At 38.1% G+C, this 18,426-nt stretch overlaps 2 protein-coding genes across 2 annotated transcripts in view; both read right to left on the bottom strand.

Annotated features, from left to right (window-relative positions):
* Positions 1-5,291: 5,291 nt before the first annotated feature.
* Positions 5,292-11,796, bottom strand: LOC129091512 (cytochrome c oxidase subunit 7A-related protein, mitochondrial). Its single transcript, XM_054599170.1, has 3 exons — positions 11,646-11,796; positions 7,905-8,039; positions 5,292-5,629 (listed from the first exon to the last, which is right to left on the bottom strand). Exons 1-3 carry the CDS (start codon positions 11,715-11,717, stop codon positions 5,489-5,491), a joined length of 348 nt encoding a protein of 115 aa, XP_054455145.1. The 5' UTR covers positions 11,718-11,796; the 3' UTR covers positions 5,292-5,488.
* Positions 11,797-17,215: 5,419 nt separating this feature from the next.
* kcng3 (potassium voltage-gated channel, subfamily G, member 3) overlaps positions 17,216-18,426 on the bottom strand; it is a 2,636-nt gene continuing 1,425 nt past the window's right edge. Inside the window, 1 exon segment of the mRNA XM_054599434.1 lies at positions 17,216-17,861. Coding sequence (XP_054455409.1) covers positions 17,216-17,861 — 646 coding nt within the window.

Raw genomic sequence — 18,426 nt, 5'->3', positions numbered from 1 at the left:
AACCAATGTGATCAGTGTGCCTTCACCTCATCCTTTCACTTTTTCATCCATGCCCCTCTTGTTTTTTTACTCAGACATTATGACATTCTTTCCTCTCTGCCACTCCAGTCCTGCTGTCTTGGTGCAGTAGTCTGATACCTTACAGTCTCCTAAGTTTGTACTAAAGTATAAAGTTGCTGCAGACCTTTGACCTTCACAGAGTATAGGATCTTCATCCAGAATTGTTGGATTATGTGGCATGTCCACTGTGCATGTCGTTCCCTTATCTTTCACACATGTTTTTCTATTTGAATGTTTAGTTTATGTCAGAAAACCTTCAAAATAATTATGCTTAAAGGGACAGTGTGTAGGATTTGATGGCATCCACCTTTTCAAAGAATGCAGTAACGTGAGCCGCAGCGTGCAAATTGTGTTAATGCTGTTGGCCTCCCTTAGACGTCATCCATACCATAATAACACTACTCTAAGAGTCAGAGGCGCTAACACGGTTTTGCACCCTGTGGCTATTATTAGATATGGAAATGAAGGACTCATTCTAAGATAATGTAAACACAACAATTCTCAGATTCCATTGATTATACAGAAATGAAAACATATGCTACACCTTTTAAGCTATTAAAGATAGTTTAATATAACACATACCGGTCACCACTTTTCACAAGGATTCTGTCATTTCTCTACAAAGACATTTTATGCCATCGGAATAATTTGAAAGCTGGAACAATTGTACAAATACTGATGTTTTATTGATCTGTTCCAAGAAGCGACTTCAGCGGGAAGGACAAGCTGGATGGATGAGTGTGAGATCGCTTTCACCGTATACGTCTGGTGCTGCTGAGGAGAGTGTGAGTCTGTACAGAGGGATTACATGTCACACCCATCCTCCACATAACAACCTCCTGCTCACACTCTCACCCCCCCCTCACATCCCACTCGCTTCCTGTGTTTTGTCTCTTCTTTTTCCCCAGTCCCCTGTGTGTGTGCCCCCCCCCCAGCTTCATTAACAATTGCAGTGCTGTGACATTGAGTGGTAAACATGTTGTTGCAGAGCGATGGGGTCTCTCCTGTCATGTCTAGGAGCGACAACAAAAGGATCCATTGTGACTGAAGTGGGTTGTCATGACGTAAGAGGGCCGGGGAAGACAGAGAGGTTGATTTAAGGAGACGCTGAAGGGTTCCCTGATGAAAGCAGGTCCTCCATTTAATAATCAAAGCAAGATCTTGGGTGCAGCTCGTGACAGTAAATGTGTGCATATAATGAGTATGTTTTTCTAAGAATAGCCTCAGTGGGAGAAGAGTGACTGAATAAATGAGAGAAATAGATGGAAAGGAATAACTGAGCAGAGAATCCTTTGTACAAACAAATTAACACAACACAGATTTTGTGCACACATGTGGCACCTTACATTTAAGGAAAACTTTACACTCGGGGTTCCCAATCTGAGGGCCAGGACTCTGCAAAGGGTCACAAAATAGGTCCCAAGGGTAAAAAGATTCTAAGTTTGGGATGGCAATGTTGGTCTGTTGACCTGTTGGTTGGTCCACGACTTTGGTTCCTGACTGAAATATAACGATTTGATGGATTTTTATTAAATTATGCGCAGACATGCGTTATCCCCAGAGGACGGATCCTCCCGACTTTGGTGATCCTTAGACCTTTCCTCTCGTCCCATCAGCAGATTGACAGTCGTGGTTTTGACTGAAATGTCTCAACATATATTGGATGGATTGCGAAAAGGTGACATTTGCTACCGACATTCGTGTTCCCCACAGTATGAAATGCAAACATCCCTCTACGTCCAAACTTCTACAAAACTACTGACATCAGCCACAGCTGCACTTTGTGTTAAGCCCCAAATCAGTAAATGTTAGCATGCTAACAGTCTAAACCAAGTTTAATGAATATGGTAAAAAACATATTTGTTTATAACATGGAACAAAAAAATGAAGCCTCTATATTCTATTGTGAAACGGAAGATGCATGCAGCTCTTCTGGCCTCTAACAGCTGTATAATGAAACCATCTCTTGAAGGGAACATCATTCTTTGAGCCTTCCTCGTAGCACTTATTGTATTCGTATCAGTTCGCTGCACTTATTGAATTCGTATTAGTTTACTGCACTTATCCTATTCGTAGTAGTTTGTTGCACTTATTATATTCGTATTAGTCTGTTGCAATTATTGTTTTCGTAGTAATCTGCCTCTGCACTATACTTTTGCTCTGGTTTATGCTTTAAGATGCTTGTTTAAGAAAGGAGATGCACTGATGACTTCTGGTGACTAGTAGTTCTCTTGAATACCTATGTTGAATACACTTCCTGTAAGTCGCTTTGGATAAAAGCGTCTGCTAAATGACTGTAATGTAATGTAATGTATGTAATGTAATTCTTTGGTTGAAGTGTTTGCAATCCATAGACTCATTCTAGCTGTGACACGAGGGTCACAGGTGAAGACAGCCTCAGCCTCAAGGATCACACGTCGTATAAGGTTTGGAGTCCCCGTGTTAAACCGGTCTACAGAGTCCCCGTGTTAAAGAGTAAGGTTAAACCGGTCTACAGAGTCCCCGTGTTGTTAAACCGGTCTACAGAGTCCCCGTGTTAAACCGGTCTACAGAGTCCCCGTGTTAAACCGGTCTACAGAGTCCCCGTGTTAAACCGGTCTACAGAGTCCCGTGTTAAACCGGTTACAGAGTCCCCGTGTTAAACCGGTCTACAGAGTCCCCGTGTTAAACCGGTCTACAGAGTCCCCGTGTTAAACCGGTCTACAGAGTCCCCGTGTTAAACCGGTCTACAGAGTCCCCGTGTTAAACCGGTCTACAGAGTCTCGGTTTCACACTTTGTCTTATTTAATGCCAACCAGACAGTCGACATAAATAAAGAGTAATTAACTCTAAAAGTTAGGAACCCTAAAGCCTGAGCCGCATTTCCATGGTAACAATCACTGATATTAGGAGTTTGGAAGAAGCATGGAACAGGTCAAGGTCCACCCCTTTGTGAATATGTATGTCATATATCTTATTCTACTGCTGTGCATTCAGCCAGTACTCAAACGTTAGTTCCTCAACAAGGTGCAGCACAGAATGAATGAAGCCTCACAGTTTGAATGTGTAGCTTGATATACCAATCGTTTGGTATATCAAGAGGGTTCATGTGCTCGGATCAAACGGCCAATAAGTATCTAGATAGTAAGGAACACCTGCTCTTCAAATTATGTCTTTATTTATTAACAAAACTCATTATTTTTCCACCGAAATCAGTGCTATCATCAATTATCCATCGTAAGGTTTTCCTCAGGCTGTTAGGTATTAATGTCATGACAAAGGGAGGTCCAGGGTTGATTCTTACTAAATGAATATGCCGTATCTTAATGAATAAAACTCTTGCATGGCTATTGGTTAATTTTATTTATGGTTCTTTTTTTAGATCTGTATATTTTCAAGAGTTTTAAAGGCCCTTTAAAGAATATCAGAGGTTTACTATGCATACATGTAAAGCCTTTGTATTCCCTGAATAAGAACATATTTGGACAGTAACAAATATTTAGTTGCGTTACATTACATTACATTACATTACATTACAGTCATTTAGCAGACTGACTTTGTACTCCAGAAAACTAGACTTGAGTTTGCCTCTGAAGGTGTTAACATCCACACCCATGTCCTAATGACTGCGCTGCACATGTGTGTGCCATGCAACATGTGTGTGCCATGCAGCATGTACACACTTTGTGCTGGCTGCGTGTGAGCTACTCGATGATTACGAGTTGTTAGCCTCTCCGTGAGGACTGAACCAATCAGGTAAATCAGCGAAGGCCACCTCTGGTCTCATCCCCAGAGCGAGTAGCTGTTAGGGAGTGGTTTGGTTCTGATGTGTGGTTAAGGCATTGGTGTACCAGCTTACTGTTTTATAGGAGTGATGAAGGCTTTGAGCGGAATATAACCTTGAAAGAAAAAAGATTCTTCAGATAGCTCCAGATCAGATACTGCTTTACCAGTTGGTCAATTTATTAATTGATGCATAAAATCAAAACAACAAACATACAAAAGAATACAAAACTGTCCTGGAGACATCTGGGGATGATGTGAGGGAAGACGATGCTCAAGGTCCCGTTGGAAAAACAAAATATATTTTGTGACTCCAAAATTAAAATGTTAAAAAAGAGGTTCTCAGGAAGATATGGCAACAGGTCGTTAAAGAATTAATACAATTTTGCAGTAGAAGTTGACTGCTGTTTTTTTATTTTTAGATATATATATATATATATATATATATTATGATCTATATTTTATCTTGGAAAATCCTGAATAAACAGGGTGAGTGTCGTTTTAAAATAATTTAAACTGGACAGATTAAATGAAATTAGCTTTATGTAAACACTATCATTTACCTCAAGACTACAACATCAACAATATGTAAAATGCAGAGAAAATGGACTTCACAAAAATGTGCAGTTTCTGCAAGTCATTTAGGATATTTACTCTACAAATTTGATAAATGCAAATATTTTTGTGTTTTCCTTGAGTGAAAAAACCTTCCAGTCTTTTTTGTTCTATATTGTCTCCCTTTGTTATTCTCCTTTGCATCTGTCGACCCAACACTTCTACTCCACCATATTTAAGAAGCAAATTGTGTATTTTTTACTCCACTCGATTTATTTGATAAATGTTACTTTGCTGATTCAGATTAATAATGCAAAAATATACTAAACATATAAATCATGATGTATTATTATAGGTTCAGATAATCATTTCTTGATATTTAACTTAAGTAAAAAACAATGTAATGAATTAATTAGACCTCAACTTCACTATTTCAAAATATTAATAAAAAATAAATACATGAAGGCAAGAGAGAAAATGCAGAGACTGAGATGATCCTCAGTGCTTCAGCAGCTTGAAGCAGGTCTGCCAACATGTCTGTCTGAAACCCGTCAAGAAGCATGTGACATCACACCGAGCCCACACACATAATACCGTATGAGAGCGTACTCAGGCCAAGTGAGCAGCAGCCATGTTCCAGAAGGAGTGTCTCCATCATGCATGCTCTCTCCACACACACACACACACACACACACTCATCACTGCACTACAGCACACCTGTCCAAGGCTGTGAGCAAAGACAAACTATCTTTACGTCTCCGCTTCTATTTTGATTTGTAAGCACAGCTCTGTCCTCATGGTGTCGTACATGAAGAACGTGTGCGTCTGTCTGTTTATTGGCAACAACTCTGTTACAGTGAGTGTTTTTTTTCCAGTGACATAACATTGAAGACGAATAGGAAAAAAGAAGCATGTTTTACCTTTGTTTCCCCTTAAAATTTATTAACTTAGACATTTGATTTACAAAGAAGACAGATCTTATGATGGTTATCATTGACTGAGATCCTGACAGCGTTTTGAGTCCCAAGAGGTGTCATGGCGAGGGCCGACGGAGGCTGGGAATGTTGGGTCGATTGCAGAAAGATCCTGTTTTGTTTTGTTGTTGCGTTGGTCACTTATTGTTGGGCTGGGCTGCGAAGTAAAGAGCCACCAGACAGTAGAGAGCGCCTCCTACAGTGAGAGCCATGGTGGTGCGGTAGAGTAGCCTGTCGGGGACGCCGCGCTTCAAATGAATGGGGATCCCGTCTGACGTCTGGGAGGAGAGGAACCGGGGGAGAAGGAAAGGGAGAGGTGGAGCAGGAAAAAAAAGAAAATATGAGATAATACAATAATGAAGATGTAACAGAGGGTGCAGAGTATCCTCGGCAACTTGCTTGGTCAGATAGGCCTAAACATTTTTAACTACACACGTGGACAAAATTGTTGGAACCCTTCCGTTAAAGAAAGAAAAACCCACAATGGTCACTGAAATAACTTGAAACTGACAAAAGTAATAATAAATAAAAATTTACTGAAAATTAACTAATGAAAATCAGACATTGCTTTTGAATTGTGGTTCAACAGAATCATTTTAAAAAACAAACTTATGAAAATGGCCTGGACAAAAATGATGGTACCCTTAACTTAATATTTTTTTGAGGCAATCACTGCAATCAAGCGATTTCTGTAACTCTCACTGAGACTTCTGCACCTGTCAGCAGGTATTCTGGCCCACTCCTCGTGAGCACACTGCTCCAGCTGTCTCAGGTTTGAAGGATGCCTTCTCCAGACTGCATGTTTCAGCTCCTTCCACAGATGTTCAATAGCATTTAGATCAGGGCTCATAGAAGGCCACTTCAGAATAGTCCAATGATTTGCTCTGAGCCATTCTTGGGTGTTTTTAGCTGTGTGTTTTGGGTCATTATCCTGTTGGAGGACCCATGACCTGCGACTGAGACCGAGCTTTCTGACACTGGGCAGCACATTTAGCTCCAGAATGCCTTGATAGTCTTGAGATTTCATTGTACCCTGCACAGATTCAAGACACCCTGTGCCAGATGTAGCAAAGCAGCCCCAGAACATAACCGAGCCTCCTCCATGTTTCACAGTAGGTACAGTGTTCTTTTCTTTGTATGCTTCATTTTTGCATCTGTGAACATAGAGCTGATGTGACTTGCCAAAAAGCTCCAGTTTTGTCTCATCTGTCCAAAGGACATTCCCCCAGAAGCTTTGTGGCTTGTCAATATGCATTTTGTCAAATTCCAGTCTCGCTTTTTTATGATTTGCTTTCAACAGTGGTGTCCTCCTCGGTCGTCTTCCATGAAGTCCACTTTGGCTCAAACAGCGACGGATGGTGTGATCTGACACTGATGGACCTTGACCTTGGAGTTCACCTCTAATCTCTTTGGAAGTTGTTCTGGGCTCTTTGGTTACCATTCGTATTATCCGTCTTCATTTTGTCATAAATTTTCCTCTTGCGGCCACGTCCAGGGAGGTTGGCTACAGTCCCGTGGACCTTAAACTTCTGAATAATATGTGAAACTGTAGTCACAGGAACATCAAGCTGCTTGGAGATGGTCTTACAGCCTTTACCTTTAACATGCTTGTCTATAATTGTCTTTCTAATCTCCTGAGACAACTCTCTCCTTAGCTTTCTGTGGTCCATGTTCTGTGTGGTACAAACCATGATACCAAACAGCACAGTGACTACTTTTCACCCTTTAAACAGGCAGACTGACTGATTACAAGTTTGAAGACACCTGTGATGCTAATTAGAGGACACACCTTAGTTTAACATGTCCCTATGGTCTAATTATTTTCAATCTTTTCTAGGGGTACCATCATTTTTGTCCAGGCCGTTTTCATTAGTTTGTTTTTTAAAATGATTCTGTTGAACCACAATTCAAAAGCAATGTCTGATTTTTATTAGTTAATTTTCAATCTTTTTTTATTTATTATTACTTTAGTCAGTTTCAAGTTATTTCAGTGACCATTGTGGGTTTTTCTTTCTTTAACGGAAGGGTACCAACAATTTTGTCCACGTGTGTATTTGGGTCGGAGCACCATTTTCCTATAATGTTTATCTGTCCTTTTCCTTTCATTCATAACACACTAAACTTAAATATTGTCTGTGTGCATTATGCTTTTTCTACATAAACATTTTTTTCTAATCTTTCTTCTTATTCAATTACAAGTAAAAATAAAAAAGGTTCTTAGATCTCTTATGTGGAATTTGATCTGGAATTCTCTGTCCGGAGTACTGTTGCTTTAACAAAACAAAAACAAAAATAAGTTCCTGCAATTAGAAACTTGCAGCAGTCATTACTGTGATTTCCATTTGTTTTGAGTGATTGCTGGACCAACTTGAGTTATTCCCCGACTGACTCTGCAGTGACTGACGGAGGGGTTCATAAAGAACAGAGTGAAATAAATAGCAGCCATCGCTTGAAGCTTAACACTTCCTAAAGGCTTTGACTGATGAAATGTGACCACTTTAGCTGCTCGTGAACCTTCACTCAGACATCAATTTCCGTCTATGATGTCATTACCTGGAAAAGCCTCTGAAGGTCGGGAACCCTGTTTGCTCCCAAGTACTCCACCGTGGACCCGGCCTCTGACACCACCTTGGTGGGTGTGGCAAACACCATTGCTGGGGACTCTGCTGGCACGGTTGGCCTCAGCCCCTAAAAAGTAAAGAAAAAATAAACAACTGGTCACGATAATGCGCCATTCTATTCAGCGTCATAAGTACACATGCATGAAATCACCTTTTCCCCTCATTTTAAAGCAGATTTATGGACATTTATTTGCAACATTCAGAAATTATTACTCAGCGAGTGTAAACCAGACTGAATCTGAAAATGTGAGCATCATGTGTTTGTGTTCAGACTTGGTGGGGGTTTAGGATTTTGTGACAGTAATAAATAAATAAAAGACCCATAAAAGTCAAAGGGAAACAGCTGTTCTCATGTAGGTATTAAAACAAGTTGATATTCTCTTTGTAGGCTCACTGAGCTCAATCGTGCTGCATAAACTTAACCTTTAACGATTGCATAAATACATGAAATTTCCCCTTTGAATTGAACCCATCTCAAGCATCTTGGCTGTTGTAAACCCGCTCTACCCACTGAGCACAGCAGCCCCGAGAAACACGTGACTGCATGAGTTCATGATTCATCTCAACGCGCAATTAATGCCTCCACTTGTGAGACTGTTCATGTGCCTCTAGTGCATAATCATCAAGGCAAATCTTTCTCGTGAGTTGTTAAATTTTAATTCAGTAAGCAATAAAGCAATATTCTTTTTCCACCAAGAAACCTTATTATTCTAGATTAGGGGGATTTCAAGAGGATTAATTCATGCCGTTGTTCTACTTCTCAGAAAGTTAACACTAAAAGGTATACTGTGATGTTAATGAAGTACTGAGCATCATTTAATAGTCTCTCATTTTGACATATGAAAATGCACTGAAAGCAGGTTCTTTTTTACGAGGTGGCGTTTAAGATAAAAGCTTACCTAAAAGTGTTCACAGCAGGAAACCATCTCTATGCATTAAACCAGAAGTACAGAGATGATTCCCTTTGAGGTGTTGAAGCCTCACATGTTGATATGACACAGGGACATGTGCCGTGTTAACTGGAACTCTACACTGCCTTAAGGTGTGAATGTCTGTGTTTTTTAACCTTTCACTAACATCCTTTCTATATCTGGCTCCATTACCTGCAGTGTGAGGAGACCCTGGAGGGAGGGACTGAGGTCACATGACCAGCTTTATAGGTGAGGCTGCAGCTGTTTGATGATCAGCTGATAGAGATGAAGTCATAACTGTCACATAAATGTAATAGAGTGGAAGTGCAAATGCAGTATCTCAAGGTTGGACTTGATTATTAAAGTAACATTCTACAAATTACAATATTTATGTTGCAGGTTTTTTTTTTCTTCCAATCAAAATTACTTAACTTAAATGTTGGATATGATATGATTTACATTTCACAATCATAGAATGACAACAAGGCTGATAATAAAGGAGTCCTGATAATAATAAAGGAGTCCTGATAATAATAAAGGAGTCCTGATAATAATAAAGGAGTCCTGATAATAATAAAGGAGTCCTGATAATAATAAAGGAGACCTGATAATAATAAAGGAGTCCTGATAATAATAAAGGAGACCTGATAATAATAAAGGAGTCCTGATAATAATAAAGGAGACCTGATAATAAAGGAGACCTGATAATAATAAAGGAGTCCTGATAATAATAAAGGAGACCTGATAATAATAAAGGAGACCTGATAATAATAAAGGAGTCCTGATAATAAAGGAGTCCTGATAATAATAAAGGAGTCCTGATAATAAAATACCTGAGACCTGATAATAATAAAGGAGTCCTGATAATAATAAAGGAGACCTGATAATAATAAAGGAGACCTGATAATAATAAAGGAGACCTGATAATAAAGGAGACCTGATAATAATAAAGGAGTCCTGATAATAAAGGAGACCTGATAATAATAAAGGAGACCTGATAATAATAAAGGAGTCCTGATAATAATAAAGGAGACCTGATAATAAAGGAGACCTGATAATAATAATAAAGGAGTCCTGATAATAATAAAGGAGACCTAATAATAATAATAAAGGAGACCTGATAATAATAATAATAAAGGAGTCCTGATGATAATAAAGGAGTCCTGATAATAATAAAGGAGACCTGATAATAAAGGAGACCTGATAATAATAAAGGAGTCCTGATAATAATAATAAAGGAGTCCTGATAATAAAGGAGACCTGATAATAAAGGAGACCTGATAATAATAAAGGAGTCCTGATAATAAAGGAGACCTGATAATAAAGGAGACCTGATAATAATAGTCCTGGAGTCACCTGATGAATGTAGGTATGATAATAAAGGATACCTGATAATATAGGTCACATGATAATGATAATAAAGGTCACATGATAATAAGGTCACATGAGATACCTGATCATATAGGTCACATGATAATAAAGGATACCTGATAATAAAGGATACCTGATAATATAGGTCACATGATAATAAAGGATACCTGATATAGGTCACATGATAATAAAGGATAAAGGTCACATGATAATAAAGGATACCTGATCATAAGGTCACATGATAATAAAGGATACCTGATAATAATAATAAAGGAGACCTGATAATAATAATAAAGGATACCTGATAATAATGATAATAAATACCTGATAAAAGGTCACATGATAATAAAGGTCACATGATAATAAATACCTGATAATAATAATAAAGGATACCTGATAATAATAATAATAAAGGTCACATGATCACATGATAATAAAGGATACATGATAATAATAATATAAAGGATACCTGATAATAATAAAGGTCACCTGATAATAATAAAGGTCACATGATAATATAGGTCACATGATAATATAGGTCACATGATAATATAGGTCACATGATCATATAGGTCACATGATAATAAAGGATACCTGATAATAATAATAAAGGAGACCTGATAATAATAATAAAGGAGACCTGATAATATAGGTCACATGATAATATAGGTCACATGTCACATGAATAAAGGATCACATGATAATAAAGATACCTGATAAATAAAGGTCACATGATAATAAAGGATACCTGATAATAATAAAGGATACCTGATAATAATAAAGGATACCTGATAATAATGATAATAAAGGTCACATGATAATATAGGTCACATGATAATAAAGGATAGGTCACATGATAATAAAGGATACCTGATCATAAGGTCACATGATAATATAGGTCACATGATCATATAGGTCACATGATAATAAAGGATACCTGATCATATAGGTCACATGATAATATAGGTCACATGATAATATAGGTCACATGATAATAAAGGTCACATGATCATAAAGGTCACATGATAATATAGGTCACATGATCATAAAGGTCACATGATAATAAAGGATACCTGATCATAATAAAGGAGACCTGAGGATAGGTCACATGATCATATAGGTCACATGATCATAAAGGTCACGTGTCAGATGCTGTGCGACGTGATTGAAATTGTCTGCAAAGTCCTTTCAAAATAAAGGTCGCTGCGATAATAAAGAGAATAACGTGTCCATAACAGAGCCTGCGTCTGCATGTCTCTCCTCACAGTGCAGCTACACGACGTTACGAACACGTGAACCGGTGCAGCGGAGACTCGGTGCCGTGAAGGTCACCCTCCGACCCTCCGGGCATCGACCCACCGACCCACCGACCCGCCGACCCCCGGACTCACCTGCGGGCTGTAGGCGGCCGTGGGAGCAGAGCCCGTCAGCTTCTGCGTGAAGCCGCTGAACTTGTAGTACATGTTCCTGCTGAAGGACGAGCTGCCTCCACAACAACCAGCAGCCGGCGAAGGGGCCTCCTGCTGCGGCCGGCGCGGGAGAGTGACGTAGCGGGAGAGTGACGGCGCGGGAGAGTGACGTAGCGGGACAGTGACGGCGCGGGAGAGTGACGTAGCGGGGTAGTGACGTAGCAGGCAGCTGGCTGCACGCTGCCTGCTTAGAATGCAAGATAAATATAAACTATATATAAACTATATGTAAACTATATATAAACTATATATAAACTATATGTAAACTATATATAAACTATATATAAACTATATATAAACTATATATAAACTATATGTAAACTAAATATAAACTATATATAAACTATATGTAAACTATATGTAAACTATATATATATAAACTATATATAAACTATATATAAACTACTATATGTAAACTATATATAAACTATATATAAACTATATATAAACTATATATAAACTATATATAAACTATATGTAAACTATATATAAACTATATATAAACTATATGTAAACTATATATAAACTATATATAAACTATATATAAACTATATATAAACTATATGTAAACTATACACTGCAGATACTATATATAAACTATATGTAAACTATATATAAACTATATATAAACTAAATATATAAACTATATATAAACTATATGTAAACTATATATAAACTAAACTATATATAAACTATATATAAATATAAACTATACATAAACTATATATAAACTATATGTAAACTATATATAAACTATATAAATATAAACTATATGTAAACTATATGTAAACTATATATAAACTATATATAAACTATATATAAACTATATATAAACTATATATAAACTATATATAAACTAAACTACTTACACTGCAGATACTAATATATAAACTATATATAAACTATATGTAAACTATATATACTATATATATAAACTAAACTATATATAAACTATACACTGCAGATACTAAACTATATATAAACTATATATAAATATATAAACTATATGTAAACTATATATAAACTACTACACTGCAGATACTAATATATAAACTATATATAAACTATATATAAACTATAGATAAACTATATATAAACTATATATAAACTATACTGCAGATACTAATATATAAACTACTAAACTATATGTAAACTATATATAAACTATATATAAACTATATATAAACTATACTGCAGATACTAATATATAAACTATATATAAACTAAACTATATAAACTATATATAAACTATATGTAAACTATATATAAACTATATATAAACTACTATACACTGCAATACTATATATAAACTATATGTAAACTATATATAAACTCAGATACTATATATAAACTATATGTAAACTATATTAAATAAACTTTAAGATACTAATATATAAACTATATATAAACTATATGTAAACTTATGTAAAAACTATATATAAACTATAGTAAACTATATAATAAACTATATGAATATACTATATGTAAACTACTTTGCAGATATAAATAAACTATATACACTTCAGATACTAATATATAAACTAAACTACACTTCAGATACTAATATATAAACTATATGTAAACTACACTTCAGATACTAATATATAAACTATATGTAAACTACACTTCAGATACTAATATTTAAACTAAACTATGTAAAACTACACTTCAGATAAACTAATATATAAACTAATATATAAACTATATGTAAACTACTTACACTTCAGATACTAATATATAAACTATATGTAAACTACACTTCAGACACTAATATTTAAACCGTATGTAAACTACACTTCAGATACTAATATATAAACCATATGTAAACTACATGTAAACTAAACCATAACTCTTGCATCTTTTTAGGAGAATATTATAATCACACATTGTCAGGTGTAAATTAAAATATGGTTAAAGAATCATTCCTAAGAAAAAGCATTTTTTCTGCCCTGAATATGCCTTCCTCTCAGGCTGCATATAGCCTCCAAAATCTCATTAAATCAGAAGATAAGAGAAGCAATGATAAAACAAAATTGCATTTTGGAAAGTCCCACCATCTCTTTTATTGTAATTTACAAAATTGACTAATGCGTTATACCTGCTAAAAAACTATATTCTAAAAACAAGATATTTGGTTTAATATATTTATTACAATAAGACAAATACATTTTTGTCTTGCATAACAATTTGACTACCTGTCCTGCATAAATTAAAAAAAATCCACATGTCAACCCATTACCTGCCTTTTAAGATCATATTATATAAATGTATTAACGGATGCTATTCCTCTTTCTCGTGACAGCCATGAAAACATATTTTGTGTTGTGACCATCTTTGTTCGGATGTTGTTTTTTTCGGTCTCTCCCCCCAGGCTGAGCTCACTTGTATTCACTGCAGGTTTTGTTATGTAAAGAGCTTTTTAAGAAAAGGTCTTTTCAAGTGTAAATCCAGAACATCCTCTGAGACTGAATGAACGTCAGCTCACCACTTTTGTCCGGACTGAAATGTCTCAACATCCATTGGATAGATTGCCATGAAATGTGGTATAAATGTTTATGATCCCCAGATGATAAATCCTACTGATTATGATGATCCAATGACTTTTCCTCCAGTGCACCATGAGGTTGACATTTTTGTTTGTTTGTGAAATGTTTCAACAACTATTCTATTACATTTTGTACTGTTATCACTGTTCCCCAAAGGATGAATCACACAGACTTTGGTGGTCTTCTGACTTTGCCTCAAGCACCACTAGCAGATAACATTTTACACTTGGTTTCTTACCAAAATTCCTGCAAAATGAATCACATTTCCATCAGCCTCAGCTGTACTCTGCGTTAACTTCTTATTAGCATATTTTAGCATGCCAGCAGGCTTTAATAAGATGGTGACGATGGTTAACATTATATCGCCTAAACATCAGCATGTTAGCATTGGCATTGTGAGCATTTTAGCAAGCTGATATTAGCATTATTTAGCTCAAAGCACCACTGTGTCTATGTTAGTCTTTAAAAAACAATAGGTCATCGACACACACAGAGAGGGGTTGACAAACTAACAAACTAAAGGAAAAAGCAGAAGAGATATGTGGAGAAACAAAGTTTGACCCAACTTTGTAGCGACGTTAGATAGTTCACTCCATCACGATCATCAAAACACCAACTGAGGGACTTGGAGAATCTATGTAAAGGAGCGCTGAAGCTTTTCTGATTTTGTTTTTCTTTTCATTTGTCACCCATGGTTCTATTTGTATTTACATCAGGTGCATAGAGGCCTTATAGCTTACTGAATGGGCTGTCTAGATAAGTGAAACACAAGCCTTTAGAGCCTATTAACAGATGTGCATCATGCCTGGAAAGACTGAACCCTAAAAGCAGAGCCACAGCAGTTTGTGATTAAGTCAATGTCCCCTAACAACGGCACTTTGTGAACTAGACCATGGCACAATCTTCACCCCAGTGTAAATCTGATGAGTGCACTGAATGTCCTTGCCAACGGGCTCAGGTGTTTTCCTCACATTGAATGCTATGTTCCACTGCCTGCAGGAGGCCAGAGGTGTAGTATGTCATCACATCAGGGCTTTTGAATTATCAAGCTCCATCTGCCAAAAATACCTTATTCATGTATCACTTCTTAGGGTCCTACTGTGTGGCTTTATAGCTCAGTTAATGAAGAAGGTTATTTCAGGTAATGAATATGTTGAAGCAGATGATGGAGTCTGGTAACATTTATATTTGACCATTTTAATGATACAAATTGATTAAAAATAAGCAATTACACTTTTAAAGACATTTTTCTCTGAGACATTTTATTATAAAAGCTCATACATTAATCACATTAATTAGAAGTTCATAGTCTACTGATGAAAAAGTTTTGATTGATGGTTTCAATCAGGCCTGGCCAAAATTCACTGGGCTATAAGCTACGCCACATACGTTGGAAAACTGCTGTAGGCAAGGTGGTAAAATATTGATTATCTCTCATTTTTGTGACTACTTAAAAAGCACACTGAAAACACAACAAGAACAATAGTGAAATATGTTCTGTGCACAATAAACACTGAACTCTGCAGGCTGCAAAGTTTATGAGGAAATAACAGTTTGACTTTAAATTCAAGGACTGACTGATTTTTCTGTGTGTGTGTGTGTGTGTGTGTGTGTGTGTGTGTGTGTGTGTGTGTGTGTGTGTGTGTGCATGTGTGTGTGTTTAAAAAGAGGATGGTTGATGGCAACAGGAGGAAGAGGAGAGGAGATGCAGAGAAAGACTGTTGTGTGGGAGAGGTGTTGACTTGTTTGTTTGGATCATGTGTCTCCTGAACAAATCACATCATGTTGGCACATCATGAACAGTGGAAACATGTCTGAATCATGAATGTCGAAACCATCATTGCTATTTATTTTGAATTCAACAAATCCTGTTATGTAAATTTCCCAATAATTGCAAAACCAGAAACGCCAGCCAGGAGTTGTGTGCGTGGATGTGGCCTATTTGTGTGCAGACAAAATCAACCGCTATTAGGATTGACATGTTGGAGGATGGAGGTTGCCTTGGAGACACAGAAACACAAAATGCCTTACATTCACTCGCAAATGGAGAAGCAACACACTCTCCGTCTATTCGTTCTTTGTGCTCGCAGTTGCTCCACATTCTGCTATCTCTTTGTCCTTTTTCTCCCAGGAATCTTTTTCCACAATCTCACGCTCCATCTGCGCTGTTCATATGTCTGCCACCTTGTAGTCCTTGCCTCTGACCTGTCTCTATATTTCATTATCCCTGGCTTAAGCCCCTCCTTCACACAAAGCCCCCCCTGTCGCCCCTCTGCATCTCCAATTTGCACTCACTTGTTCACTATCTGTCTATATTTCACAGGTTTAGTAGAATGCATCTAGGTCACACATCAATCTTGTGTAACTTGCACCATCTGGGTGCAAAGCTTAGACAAAGTGATAGCCAGACAAACAAACAAACACACGCACACACACACACGCACACGCACGCACACACACGCACACACACACACACACACACACACACACACGCACACACACACACACACACACACACACACACACACTCACACTCACACACACACACACACACACACACACACACACACACACACACACACACACACAGCCCTGGATGCAGCGTACAAAATAAGCAGCCGTCTCTGCCAATGTGGTAGCCATGGGAATACAATGTAAACAGCAGCCGCTGTCAAAACTGGATTGACTGCGCATTAAATAATGATTAATTCCTATTCTTCAGTCCAAGAGGTGTTGTTTAGGAGACGAGTGCATAACATGCTGGTTGAAGACAATGATTGGAGATCATCAACACAGCAGGCAGCAACTACACAGGCCACATAAAACCAGGTGCAGCTCAGGCAGGGCACAGGGTAGAGCACAAAGTAGAATCCTTATTTGACACTAGTTTGTTGAGTTTCTTTCTGATGTATGCAGGTCCGAATGTGTTTTGGTACAAATGCATGCTCATTTCAGTAACTCCACGGACAGGATGCGTGTGGACCTGGCAGAGCGGAGTTTGAGTTCATGGTAGCACTGTACAAAGCTGTGGTAGATGAACGTGATGGGCAGTGCCAACAGGACAATGCCGCTCACGACACACATTCCCCCGAGCACCCGTCCCCCAACCGTCACAGGGTACACGTCCCCGTACCCCACCGTCGTCATGGAGATGATGACCCACCAGGCGGCCTGTGGGATGCTGGCGTAATCCGGGTTCTGCATCCCCAAGTCCAACCCGTACTCCAGCAGCTGGGCCAGAGCGCTGTATATTGCCATGGCGACGAAGACAAACACCATCAGCATGACCATCTCCCGGTAGCAGCGTGTGAGCGTGAGCCCCAGAGTCTGCAGGCCCAGGAAGTGTCTGGCCAGCTTCATGAGCCAGAACACGCGCAACATCCTCAGCACACGTAGTATCACCCCAGCAACCCCGAGCCCGGCGCCTGGCATCCCCGCCCGGGCCAACGCCATGGTGACGTAGTAAGGGGTGATGGCAATCACGTCGATGATGTTCAGCGGCCGCCGGAGGAATTCCAACTTGCTTCTGGCCACCAGGAAGCGCACTGTGCACTCTGCTGTAAACCAGCCAATACACACGGCCTCCACGATCCTGCAGAGAGAAAATGAGAAAAATGAGCCGAACGGACCTGAACCGTTGACTGAACTGTAAACAGGAAATGGCAGAGCAGCTACAGAGAGATATGGATGATATGAGTCACTGTATATGAAAGATGTGTTAATGTGATTCCCTCACATTAACACATCTTGATAGAAAAGAAGCAGGGGTGATGGAAATTATGGGAAATACGGAGGACATCTGACGCAAGTCAGGGTTGACACAAGTCAGCAAAGAGAGGAGGAAACTGCACAGAGGGAGGGATTGAAACCCGTCAAAGGGAGACAGTGTGACACAAGCAGGCAGACGATTACCCCATTGATTAGCACAGCAGAGGCAATCAAACCGGATTAAAGTGAGGTGGTGCTTATATTTGACATAGAAGCAGTCAGGCCAATGAAATAGCACAGAGCCTAAGGATAACTACATCAGCACAATTAGACATAACCGAATTAGAGAGCAACTGAGGGAATTGCATCATCTACTGGCATGAAACTAAAATGTAATCATTTTTACCCCGAATATAAACTACACTTTTAGTGATTACCTAACCACTGTG

The sequence above is a fragment of the Anoplopoma fimbria genome, chromosome 5 (assembly GCF_027596085.1).
Source record: "Anoplopoma fimbria isolate UVic2021 breed Golden Eagle Sablefish chromosome 5, Afim_UVic_2022, whole genome shotgun sequence".
In the NCBI taxonomy this organism is placed as follows: Eukaryota; Metazoa; Chordata; class Actinopteri; order Perciformes; family Anoplopomatidae; genus Anoplopoma; species Anoplopoma fimbria.
This window is presented reverse-complemented; position numbering and strand designations above follow the sequence as displayed.

Excerpts from the sequence above, each read along its gene's own strand:
- LOC129091512 (XM_054599170.1), bottom strand. The coding sequence starts at position 11,717 with ATGTACTACAAGTTCAGCGGCTTCACGCAGAAGCTGACGGGCTCTGCT. Across the intron at positions 8,040-11,645 it reads CGGCCGCCTACAGCCCGCAG|GGGCTGAGGCCAACCGTGCC; the intron begins GTGAGTCCGGGG and ends TTTACTTTTTAG. Across the intron at positions 5,630-7,904 it reads ACCTTCAGAGGCTTTTCCAG|ACGTCAGACGGGATCCCCAT; the intron begins GTAATGACATCA and ends CTCTCCTCCCAG.